This window comes from Myotis lucifugus, unplaced genomic scaffold, assembly GCF_000147115.1.
Source record: "Myotis lucifugus unplaced genomic scaffold, Myoluc2.0 scaffold_216, whole genome shotgun sequence".
In the NCBI taxonomy this organism is placed as follows: domain Eukaryota; kingdom Metazoa; phylum Chordata; class Mammalia; order Chiroptera; family Vespertilionidae; genus Myotis; species Myotis lucifugus.
Window position 1 is genome coordinate 2,001,226 of NW_005871264.1, and position 12,991 is coordinate 2,014,216.

Here is a 12,991-nt window from a genome sequence, read left to right on the forward strand (position 1 = left end):
TGAAAATATTCATCTTACTTGAACGATTCATCACGTATACATTCCTACTCTTTATGAGCATTCTCCTTCTAGGATGTAGTGTGAGAGGGAAAGTCCTCCCATTCGTGGGTTTTTCTATGGTATATAGAAAGAGCAGTCACTTCAGCAGTAATGTACAATATTAAATTTTTAGTTGGAAAATAAAAGAATTATCCTATTATATCCTTTCTCTGGGAGTAAAAAGACACACACCATTACAAACGTAAAATGAGTCAAACTTCTATTTTATTGACAGGAGTCCAAAATGAATACAAAAAATGCCTCCTCTGCATTTATATATTTTTTTCCTTAAAAGGCTTGTGATAGAATCAGGTAGATTAAAAGCTATGAATGTGTTTCAGCTTTTATAATGAACCTTTAAAAAAAGGTTTAATAACGTAAGTCACCACATCAGAGAACATATGGTCCCACAATCATTTTTAGATCTATAGCTTATAAAAGAACTAGATCCTGCATTGATCTGCTCAAACAGAGGCTTAAAAATGTTTTAAGCCATTAAAAGCCATTTTAATAATCTGTCTATTAACTCTGGGAAATTAAGAAAGGAAAATCCCAAAATGTAGCCCTCTATTTAATGTGGAATGTGAGAGAATGCCAACTTATGATGATGACAGCTAAAAATAAAAAGTTTAAAGCTATAAATGGAACTGTGATAAATAATCTTGTATCACTGCAAAATGTCAATAAATGATAGCGCTTACCAAGATGAAAACTTGAGCAGATGTTACTTAAAACAGTTGTGATGTTTATCATACTTTGTTTGCTAAAACTAAAACTGAACAAAGAAGTTGCTCATTTATAGACTGTTTTCTTGTACTTTTTCTTTTACTGGGACCATAAATTGATCAGATAACACATAGCCCACACTTCTGGACATTATAACAAAGGGTTTATTATCATTTGCAGATGAAGTAAATGCACCCTCCCATACTTGAAAGGCTTTAACAAGCCTTAAGCATTTTTCAGACTGTACCAAGGCACCAGCACTGCCTATGTTATATTATGCATCCATTTCTAGGAAAGAATACCTCCCTCAACATCAGTTCTGCACTGTTTCTGGTTTATTATACACTTCCAAAACAGCAAAAAATTGCGAACATGTGCAAATATGGTCCATTTGTAGTCTTGCTTAGTCATCATCTTCCTCTTCTTCTTCCTCTTCCTCAAAGCTATCTTCAAAGCCCTCGCTGTCCTCCTGGTCTTCATCCCCCTCTATTGCTGTATCCCACTGTGGATGATTTTCTGGCACAGGCTTAGCCTCATGAACTTCCAACTATAAAGAAGAATTAAATGTAGACAACAGAAATGTTGATAGATATCACTGATTAAAAAAAAAAAAGGTTTTCTTTGACCAAAGCAGTTATAAATAACTAGAGGCCCAGTGCATGAATTCATGCACCAGTGGGATTCCTCGGCCTGGCCTGTGGGACTGGGCCAAAACCGGCTCTCCGACATCCCCCAAGGGGTTCTGGATTGCGAGAGGGCACAGGCCAGGCCGAGGGACCCCACCGGTGCACGATCAGGGCCAGAGAGGAACGTAGGAAGTTGGCCAGCTGGGGAGGGACCGTGGGAGAGCTCCAGAGCGTGTCCAGCCTGTCTCGCTCAATCCCGATCAGCCGGACCCCAGCAGCAAGCTAAACTACCAGTCAGAGCGTGTGCATCCTGGTGGTCAGTGGACATCATAGCAACTGATCGACCAGTCGACTGTCTGCCCCCTGGTGGTCAGTGCATGGCATAGCCAGAGGTTGAGCGGCCTTAGCATATCATTAGCATATTACGCTTTGATTGGTTGAACGAATGACCGGACGACCGGACACTTAGCACATTAGGCTTTTATTATATAGGACTAGATTTTATGGTCATAACTCTAAATTTGAAGTATTTATTTAGAACAGACATTCATCCCAGAAATAAGAAGGTAAATCTACTAACATGTAAATGTAGTTAAATTTCTGTTTGATAGTTTGATTTTATAGAAACTATACTATTTATTCTGTGGCATGAAAGATTAATAATTGTAATTCCTGAGCAAGAACAATGAGTGATGTCTTCATGTCTTCTGCTGAGGGAAAAAAACTCAAATGTGACTTTCAAAGAGGTTATTTTGTAGCCTCCAGACTCGTGAAGCAAAATTCTACAGCCAAGGGAAAGACATATGGTACCCTTGTGGGAAAAGAGGTGTGCCTTTACTGGCTCCCTTTACTCTGGGATGCCAGTCCACATGAAATGATACTGTAGCACAATCTTCCTAAGCCAATAGAATGCTTTCACAAAAATCCTGCAGCGAAATAGTAAACACTAAGGGTAGTGTGGTTCAAATGACACTTACACAGAGTATATGCTCTAAAATGCTAAAGAATAAATTACTTTCAAAATTAATAAACAGCATTTTTATATACCAATAATGAACCATCAGAAAGGGAAACTAAGAAAACAACCCCATTTACAATTGCATAAAAAAAATAAAAAACCTAGGAATAAATTTAACCAAGGATGTAAAAGACCTGACTCAGAAAATTATAAGACACTGAAGAAAGAAACTGAAAAAGATACAAATAAGTGGAAGCATATACTATGTTCATAAATAGGAAGAATTAACATCATTAAAATGTCCATACTACCCAAAGAAATCTATAGATTCAATGCAATTCCTATCAAGATACCAATGGCATATTTCACAGAACTAGAATAAATATTCAAAAAAATGAATATGGAACAGCTGTCCATGAGGAAACTCCTAGCGACGGGGTCTTTAAAGGGTAGCTTTTACTCTTCTGTTTATTCTAAACAACTGTTGTCACTTAGAAGTCCCCACTATGAGCTCTAAGTCTCTGTGCTAAATGTTTTACATACTTTATTTTGACAACGTTGACCTTTATCTGAGCAACACCAGTTGAGAAATTTCCCCATTCTTTTGTGTTCTGGGAGATGACAAAGTGTAAAGGATCCTCTGCCCTCTTAAATGCCAAGGCAGGACCATCTCCATCTTTCCTCATGACCCCATAAAACTTGAGGATGACACCTTGTTTATCGAGAGCCCCTTCCTTTTGATAAAATGAACCTTTTCCCTATTACAGTAACCTAAATAATCTCCTTAAAAGAAAGAAAAATTAATAAACAGGCCAAGAGAATCTGTGGGAAAACACATTATCCTTTTCTAAAGAAAACAGAACCCCTATAAAGTTACAGCACATTAAAAGGTATCACTTAAGTAATTTATAGTCAAGATTCTAAATTATTACAGTAATTTATATCTAAGATTCTAAATTGTTAACACCCCTTTAACTCAACAAATTTGGTTTATTACTGAAAGAACAGTCCATCAAATGTATCATATATAAAGTATGAGATGAACTCTTTTTCCATTACTCTACATTTTAAAACTAGAAATGCTTCCCTAGTATATTAAGCACTTCTTCAAATAGATAACCACATTTACTGAAGAGTCACTATTCTTACCTTCAAAGGTTTTATCTGATCCAAACCCATATAGGAGTCTGATCTCAAAAACACTGTATACTGATAATTTCCAGGCTTACCCGGTGCAGGAAACTTCAGTTCTACCTGGAAGAAAAATTAGCACTTAAAATCTGTATCTTGAGGAGTGGAAAAAACACCACAGCACTCCTGAAATTCCTTCACCAGAGTATTTAATAGCTAGGTGTTTACTCAGATGACAGCCTAACAAATGCTACAAAAGTTCTAACAACGGCAAATATGTATATGATACTTATGTCATACATTATATATACTATACAAAAGGAAATAAAATTAGGCAGAATCAATAGGGTTAATTTGTATCACCATAATTTAAGAAAGTATATTTAAAGCAACAAAGTTCTTTGTTGACCATCACACCCTGACAACTTGAAGAAATGAAGCAGGTAAGGTATAAAAGTAAAATGAAATGTTGAAATAAAATAGACTTCACCAGAAAGGTAATAATTCTTGCCAAATTTACTTATTTCTAAGATAAATGCTGTGAAATAATAGAATATATATATATTGGTCCCTGCTGTTGGTTCCTGGCACAGAGCTCCTCAAATCCCTCTAACTTTCTAAGTGACAAGCACACTAGGAGAATCTTTTGTTCTAATATTTGCTCTCTGACCCTGGTTCGTAAATCCTTTGAAATTTCCTGGGTGATAGGAATGTTTTATTCGAATGAGGTGACTCCTGGTGGACTCCTAGATAAGAACTGGTCACCAGGAAGACAAGCCATGATTAGAGAAGCTTGGAACTTTCAGTCCCCCACCCCATTCTCCAGAGAAGGGCTGGAAATTGAGTTAATGATCAATCACAACCTATATGATGAAGCCTCCATAAAAATTCCCTAACAAGGGGTTCAGGGGAGCTTCCGAGATTGTCAACACATGGAGGTGCTGGGAGAGTGTATACTCAAAAAGAGCATGACAGCTCCATGCCCCTTCCCACATACCTTTCTTATCTATCTCTTGCATACGGATGTTCATTTATATTCTTTATCATATTCTTTTATAACAAAATGGTACACGTGTTTCCTTGAGTTCTGTGAGCCATTCTGGAAAATTACTGAATCCAGGGAGGGAGTCATGGGACCCTGATTTTTAGCCATTTGGTGAGAAGTACAGGTGACAACCTAGGACTTGTGAGAGGCACCTGAAGTGGGAAAGTGGGGGACAGCAGTCTTGTGGGACTGATCTTAGCTGGTGAGATCTGACACTATCCAGCTATACTGGCAGCATTTAGTTAAACTGAAGGACACTCAGCTGGCATGACAGAGAATTGCTTGGTGTGGGGGGCAAACCACACATCTGTGTCAGAAGTGTTGTGAGGTTGTTAGTAATGTGATTGAGTAAAGCAGAAACACAGGAGAAGTTGTGTTTTTCCTTTACAAATGCCCAATGCCTTAAAAGGTCAAGAAGATATTTTATTTCCTATCAAATCATAAACTTCAAATACAGAGTTACAAAGTCTTAGAAGTTTTAATTCTACTTGGACAAAGGAAGAATACATATTTAAGATAACATTTGGAATTTCTGGTTATCTGCCTCCAATCTCCAAAATTCAGATTCTGTAGGCAAGATTATGTATTACAATATGCCATTAAGCCCCAACTGGGTAGCTTAGTTGGTTAGAGCATCGTGAGGATACATCAAGGTTGTGGGTTTGACTTCCTATCAAGGCACATACAAGAATCAACCAATGAATGCTTAAATAAACGAAACAACAAACTGATGTCTATGTCTCTCTCTCCCTCTCTCTTTTTCTCTAAAAGTCAACTTAATTATTATTTTTAAAATTTTTAAAAATATGACATTAATACAAACTAGAAAAATATGATGGGAGAATCTCTTTTTTTATTGATCTCACAGTTTGGTCTTCCTAACAACTAAAATACAAAAACCTAAAAATCATAAAAGAAAAATTACTTAATCACAATATTAAAAAAACTCCAAATAAATAAATGGATAAGCAAATATGTATAATTTTGCTTGGTAAAAACAATCATAATAGTAAAACAAACTGGGGAGAAACATTTGCTATACATATAACAAAGGGCTGTTTCTTAACATTAAAAAAAAATCTAAAACCAACAAGAACAATAGTCACAAACAGATACAAAATGAAATACAATTCAAACACCCTGATTTTCAATCTTCAGACTCACTCATTAAAACCTTCAGACTCACTCATTAAAACTACACTGAATACAACCAGCAGAGTAAAAATTGATGCAGGCAAGAATCATCAATGTATGCTAAAATGAGTGGCTAAGAGATTGTTGAAGAACAGGATAGTCACCTGGTACCCAAGTATCACCTCCCCTGCCTCCCTAGGTTAGGGGGAAAAAAATAGCTTTCACAAGAGAGAAAAGCTTTAACTAAATGATCAACCATAATATCAGCAATATGGGAAGAGCTGTTACATTTATGCCCTTGATGTAATGCACTAAGGTTACAGCATCTGTGTAGTATTTTGGTCAAAAATATTTAAGATGAATACAACCATGAGTAACTAATGAGACAAATTCAAACAAAGGAATATTCTACAAAATGCCTTGCCTAGACTCTTCAAAAATATCAATGGCATGAAAAATTGAAAAAGAAAAAGGCCAAGGAAGTGTTCTAAAGAAGAATGGCAACCAAATGTAATACGTGATCCTTGATTGGATCCTGAATTTAAAAACAAAACTAGCCCTAGCTCACGTGGTTCAGTGGTTAGAGCTTCAGCCCATGCACTAAAGGGTCCCAGGTTTGATTCCCAGTCAAGGGCACATACCTGAGTTGCAGGTTCAATCCCAGACCCCAGTCAAGGTGTGTGCAGGAGGCAACCAATCGCTGTGTCTCTCTCACATCGATGTTACTCTTTCCTCTCTCTATCCCCCTCTGCCCTCCCTTCTACTCTCTAAAAAGCAATGGGAAAAATATCCTCACTCCTTGGGTGAGGAGTAGGAAAAAAACAAGAATAAAGAAGAAAAGTGTTCCCAAGGGGTAAAATATGTTCATCACAACAGTGGCCAATGCCACATAATCAAAAATTCCACACTAAAAATCTAATCACCCATTCTTACATTTTTAGGAAAAGTATATAACTTAGCACTAACCATACATTTTTGTACAATGCAATGAAATTCTAGAGAGAAGGAAAGGCATATGTTCTTAGACACGGTGAAAATCTCCAAAAATAAGTTGAAAACAAGTTTTTTCAAAGACTGACCAAGTTGCCTACCTTAGCCATTCAAACTTTATAAATTTTAAATGACCTCCCGCAGGAGACATCAGAGAATAGTTTAAAATGTCTTAAAATGCAGTAAGCCAAATATGATAAACTGTTTTCTAAAAACAAATTTTATGAAGCAGCATGATGATGAGATGCTGTACATTTGTAAAAACTAAAATACTATTGTTGGACAGTTACCTCTTCTGTATCTTTCAGTGTACACACATGATATGGCATAGATATTAGTGTCTGCTCCTTCCTATCTGCAATATAAAGCCACCACCATTCTTGTTTTTCCTGCAAACGAAAAAAAGAGTATAAATCATCAGAAAGAACTAGAGAAACAGTTTTGCCTTGTTTCAATTAAGAGGTATTATCCTTGTTTTAGTCACTGCTGTACTGTACCAAATAGATGTATAAGAAATATTTACTGAACAAATAAATTTTTCTTATCCATTTGTAGATCTGCTCTCCAAAAGAATTTTGTATCGAACTTTGGGGTTTCCAATGGCCCCTTAGGCCCTATCAATGGGCCTCTGTATTAAAAACCCCTGATTAACCTTAAGAAAACTAAAAAAGAAGATATTCTAAAAAAAGAAAACAGTATAAACTATTACAATAGCATCTAGCAAATAATCTTAGTAATCTCAGCTAGTAATAAGCAAAAGCCAGAAAGTAGGAGTGGAAGAGACTTGGGCAACCAAATGAGAAATCAATAAATTGAAACACATTACTCATAAGAGACCATCTTGAAATCTAAGAGTCTATACCTTTCACTGCACATGATTTTTATATTAATAAGTTCAGCATTTTTAGGTGTACTTCATAAAAGATTAGAAACAGAAAAGGAGCTGGTTAAAAACAAAACAAAAACACCTGTCACCAGAAAGCACAGCAGGGACATCAGGGAGAACCAACGGAGACAGAAAAACTAAAAAAAAACCAAAAAACAGATGACGAAGCAGCCTGGAAGCACTGAACTCCAGTCTGCTTGTTACCATCACTACATTACAGTACATCAGTGGTTGTTTAGTCATCTGCTTAGGACAGATATCTTTATAAAATAGCTTAAAAAATGTTTTGGAGCCAACAATAAAACTAACTCTAGAATATTCTAAATACTTAACCAAAACAACAACAGACTATTCTAAATAATCATCAAAAGAAGGTTAAAAAAATAACTTTTTACTGAAGTTTCATAGGAAAAATGTTTGTGTTTAAGCTAAAATCACTTGCACTTCCCATTTTATTTTAACCGTGAGGCATTAAAATTAAAAGCTCTTTTGTTTAAATGACTTAAAAGCAATTTTAAAAAAGTAATACAACATTAATAAGCAGAATAAATAAATCACAAGTACATGTTACATGATCAGCCCAACCTCAGCTTAACCTGAGGGTTAGGACGACCACAACAGGATATGTGTATCTATATAAGTTTATCTGTGTGTTTTGCACACACAAAGTGGGTAAAAACATAATTGCCTGAAAGTGGAGTATTAATACCTGGGCTTTGTGGGCCATAGAGTCTGTTTTAACTACTCAACTCTGCCATTGTAGCAGGACAAGAATGAATGTGGCTGTGTTCCAGTAAAACATTTACAATAAAACTTCATTCACAAGAGCGGGAGGGAAGCAGATCTGTCTGCATGCTGCAGTTTGCCAATTATGTTTTAAAGCCACACAGGCCTGGATTATTTCATTCCTCTAACCATTGCTTTTCTCTTCTGTTCAATGATGAGTGCCTACCTCAGGCTGTGTAGTAAAGATGAACTGAGATCATACAAGTAAAATATGTTAGAATGTCTAGCATAAAGATAGCAATAAATAAGTTATGATTATTAGTGAAGTGAGGTAAAGGCCTCTGTTATTTAGGTAGTTGTGACATTTCACAGTCAGAACATGCATGTAACATAGGAAGCACAGCGATATGTTCAAGAACATGCATTTCTTCTTTACTTCTCCACTTGGAGAATGCCTCTCCCTCCCTTCTCCCAGGCTACTTATTAAAACGAGACTCATTCCAGAATATTTATTAAGAAGCATGGGAATATCAATCTGTGGCATGGCACCTGTGCCTAAACTCTGATGCACATGGTGAAAGTGGAAAAGATGCTCTACCCAGAGTTATTTGTACGTTAAACAAAATTGTTTTTCTGTTGTGTATGATTCCCAACCATTCTTAACATATTAAATATAAATATAGTAAATGAGTTTCAATAACATGAAAGTCAATTATTAATATAAATCTTTAAGTGGGTAGTGTGGTAGTTAGGGTAGTTGTGTAGATACTTGGGAAGTAGACAGGTAAACATTAGAAAAGTCCTAAATAAATAGTATCTGATAAATGGTACTTTGAGATGCTTAACATGCAGATGCAGATTATATTGGGAAAAGGTATTTTTACTGCTAAAATGTTCTAAGAAAGTGAATGAATATTTTGCCTGTTAACTAAGCATGGTCTAAAATGAAACTGTTACAAGGATAAAAATTATGCAGCTTAAAGAATCCCATGGCACTTTTAAAAATAAATCACTGAGTGAACTTATTTGCTTGATTTCAGGAGCCCTGTGGTTGGCAGACGACCAATGCAATGGGAAAAATGCCCCTAACAGATGGGCTAATGTTCAGGACATGCCATGGATCAGCGTGTGCATTAAGATGGAATCCTGGGCTGACGTCTCACCAAGTCACAACAAAAGTCTGTCAGAGCGACTCATTAATTATTAGGAAAGCCAAATTACTTAGGAATTTGCTTTCAGCAGCTCCCAGCAACTCTGCATTGACAGAGCAGAAAGCAGAGTGATACATGAAATCACCTGCCAAACATGAGTGGTAAACATAGGTTCTATGACAAAGCTGTGAGGCAATCTGCAGAACAGCTTCCCTGAACTGAGGCAACTAGTTCTTAACCTCTAGCCACAGACAGAATCATCCACAGAAGTGAAATGTCAAGCAAATCCCATTCATTTGAAAGACAAATATAGCCTATAAAGGAGATCAAAAGTTGAGCAGCCCACAAGCACAAAGTAAACAAGGACAAGGGAACAAGCAGCATTGCAATGACCTGACCTGAGCCAGAGGCTCAGCCACGCTCATAATTACTGACCTTTAGCTGGTCCCACAACTGCCAAAGTCTGAGGCAATTACTGGGACCACAGCAAGTTTAGTAGCTCTAGGATGCCAGTACAGGACTCACAAAGAAAGCCCATGGGAAAAGTTTAAGAACTTTCATCCTATTTAAAACTTGACAGAAGTGAAAGATTCACAATAGCCACCTAGCTAGAGCCAAAATATGCATTTGTATGAGTAGCTGCCTGAACTGCTAATGAGAAATCATAAAACACAACCCTTAGTAATCTGCACACACGCACAGAGAACCACAAAAATTCTTAAAAAGTTAACAATCCTCTTTTTAAACACATAATTCATATAGAGATATATCCTTCATGGTTCAATACCCTATCAGGGCACATGCCTGGGGTCTGGGCTTGATCCCCAATAGGAGGTGTGCAGGAGGCGGCCGATCGATGATTCTCTCTCATCATTAATGTTTCTCTCTCTCTCTCCCTCTCCCTTTCTCTCTCTATAATCAATAAAAACATACGTTAAAAAAAAGAAATATATGCTTCAGAAATGAGGCCTATCAAGAACAGACCGCATTTAGCACATCTGAGCCAGTACCCACCACAAAAGGATAAATGGCAACTGAGAATATATGAAGAGAAAGTGAATGGAATAAGGAAAACACTAGGCCATGTGTAACTCACCTCGGGAAAGTAAAGACTATAAACAGGATGTGTTATCTTTGATTTGGTTTCCAGTAGAGCTCTTTCCTTTCGCTGTATACTTTGTTGTAATTCTTGCCACTCCTAGTAAAATAAAAATTAAATGAAATCAAGTATGTTTTCAATCATTTTGAGGAGCTTCCATCTTATTCTATACTAGAAGCCCGGGGCACGAATTCATGCACAGGTGGGGTCTGGCCAGCCCGCCCCAGTCAGGCTGGGATCGGCCCAGGCTGTCCGGGGGGAGGGGCCACAGGCGGTTGGCCAGCCGGCCTCGCCCCCTAGTTTAACTCCTGGTTGAGGGGACAATTTGCATATTAGCCTTTTATTATATAGGATTATTCCTGAAAATGCTAACTACTGCTAAGTTCAGTCCCACCAATCTGATCATGTCCCTGCTCAAAACTTACACTACTTTTCATGAATCAAATCTAACCTGTTTAGCATGACCACAGTTCCATTCACAATCTGACCTGGCCCATCTCTCCAGTCTCCAATCACTGCCTTCCTCCTTGCACTCTTTACTACAGTCATTTCAAACTACCTAGACTTCTCTGAACTCACAGAGCTATTTCACTTCTCCTAAACCCTGTTTCCATTTTTGTTTTCCTCTTTCTCTACCTGACAAATTCCTACTCATTATTCTTTCAGGAGCATCTAAAGCAGTGGTTCTCAACCTTCCTAATGCCACGACCCTTTAATACAGTTCCTCATGTTGTGGTGACCCCAACCATAAAATTATTTTCGTTGCTACTTCATAACTGTAATTTTGCTACTGTTATGAATTGTAATGTAAATATCTGATATGCAGGATGTATTTTCATTGTTACAAATTGAACATAATTAAAGCATAGTGATTAATCACAAAAACAATATGTAATTATATATGTGTTTTCTGATGGTCTTAGGCGACCCCTGTGAAAGGGTCATTCGATCCCCAAAGGGGTCTCGACCCACAGGTTGAGAATCGCTGATCTAAAGCCTGAAGTATAAGTCCCTAAATTCCACCAATTTCCCTCTGCTCTCTCCTTGGTGCTATAACTGCACCCTGCTCTAAATGTGCATATTCTTTTGTACTCTAATGTTTTGTTTACTGCCTTGCCCACTACCCTACTATCATTCAAGGGCAGAAACTGTTTCACATTTGGCTTTGCCCTCCTGTCATCTCATGCAGTGCTTGGAATATGACAGATAATGAATAATTATTTGTTATTTGTATAATTTTTGTCAATTGAATGAATGTATTTTTGGTCATCTGAAGAGACTTGAATCCTAAGAATCTACTCTTCTAACCCTAATAGACTCAGAAAGGAATATGTAAACTCTTTCTCAAAGCAAGGCTGGGGATAATTTGATAGGTTTTAATTTTCTGACTATCAGCTTAATTCCCAAAGTATGGCCCAGCCTGCTGGCTCAGTGGTTGAGTGTCGACCTGTGAACTAGGGGTCATGGTTTGATTCCCGGTCGGGGCACATGCTTGGGTTGAGGGCTTGGTCACCAGTGGGGGGCATGCGGGAGGCAGCCGATCAATGGTTCTCTCATCATTAATGTCTCTGTTTCTCTCTCTCTCTCTCTCCCTTCCTCTCTGAAATCAATAAAAATATATATTTTTTAAAAACAATCATCCTTATTTTTCCCCCCACCACTCCCAAGAGCAGGTACATTATTTCCTTTACTTTCATCCTTGCCCTTTACCTTTTCCTCTTTTTTCGACTCTGCTTTTGCCTCACAGATTATTCAGGGAATCTCTTTTTCTCTCCTAAACGACTTATTTTAGATAAATGGCTCAGTCAAAAAGAACAACACAGACATAAAGAAAACAGCTGATCAATTAGAGATCATTTACAGGGAATTTGTAATGACCATTATTTGTCCGCCAAATATTCTTTTTCTATTGTCCTCCCATAAATCATATGCAACTTAATGCAATGCCATGAGATTTTTTTTCTATTCTCTGTAACTTCACAATCTTATTAAGAAGCTCCTTCTCTTAATGTCTAATATACCTCGAGAAATAAGGTGGCTTTCTAAAAAATGTTAGCATTTCCCTTAACCACCTCTTGACATTAGAATTCACAGTAATCTTTCTTTACCCTAACCACTACATTGAACTTTTGAGAGACTCTCCCAGTAACTGCTACCTATTTCATACCCACTTTTCTTTACTCATACTTCCAGTCATCTCTAGAACTGAAAACTGCTTTAAGAAACTGAACTGACGTCACCTCAGACCCGGATCCTAATCTACTTAGCAATCTAAACTTTAAGAAAATTAGCCAGCTGGTGTTACTCAGTTGGTTGAGCATTGTCCCACAGAAGGTCACTGGTTCTATTCCCGGTCAGGGCACATGCCTGAGTTGCAAGCTCAATCCCCAGTAGAGGGTGTGCAGGAGGCAGCCAAGATGTTTTTATCTATCCCTCTCTCTGAAATCAATAAAAATATTTTGAAAAATAGCAAGAAAATT

General features: G+C 37.3%; 1 protein-coding gene across 5 annotated transcripts in view; it reads right to left on the bottom strand.

Annotated features, from left to right (window-relative positions):
- Window positions 1-242: 242 nt before the first annotated feature.
- Window positions 243-12,991, bottom strand: part of SEC63 (SEC63 homolog, protein translocation regulator) — a 68,011-nt gene continuing 55,262 nt past the window's right edge. For 3 of the 5 annotated variants that reach the window (XM_006098020.3, XM_023761775.1, XM_014463687.2), the window contains 4 exons: window positions 10,509-10,610; window positions 6,940-7,038; window positions 3,499-3,603; window positions 243-1,312 (listed from right to left, as the gene is read on the bottom strand). In XM_006098020.3, the coding sequence (XP_006098082.1) occupies window positions 1,169-1,312; window positions 3,499-3,603; window positions 6,940-7,038; window positions 10,509-10,610 (450 nt within the window). In that variant the 3' untranslated portion in view covers window positions 243-1,168. The remainder of the gene's footprint in view (window positions 1,313-3,498; window positions 3,604-6,939; window positions 7,039-10,508; window positions 10,611-12,991) is intronic. The other 2 variants (XM_023761776.1, XM_014463685.2) reach the window with 2 other exon arrangements.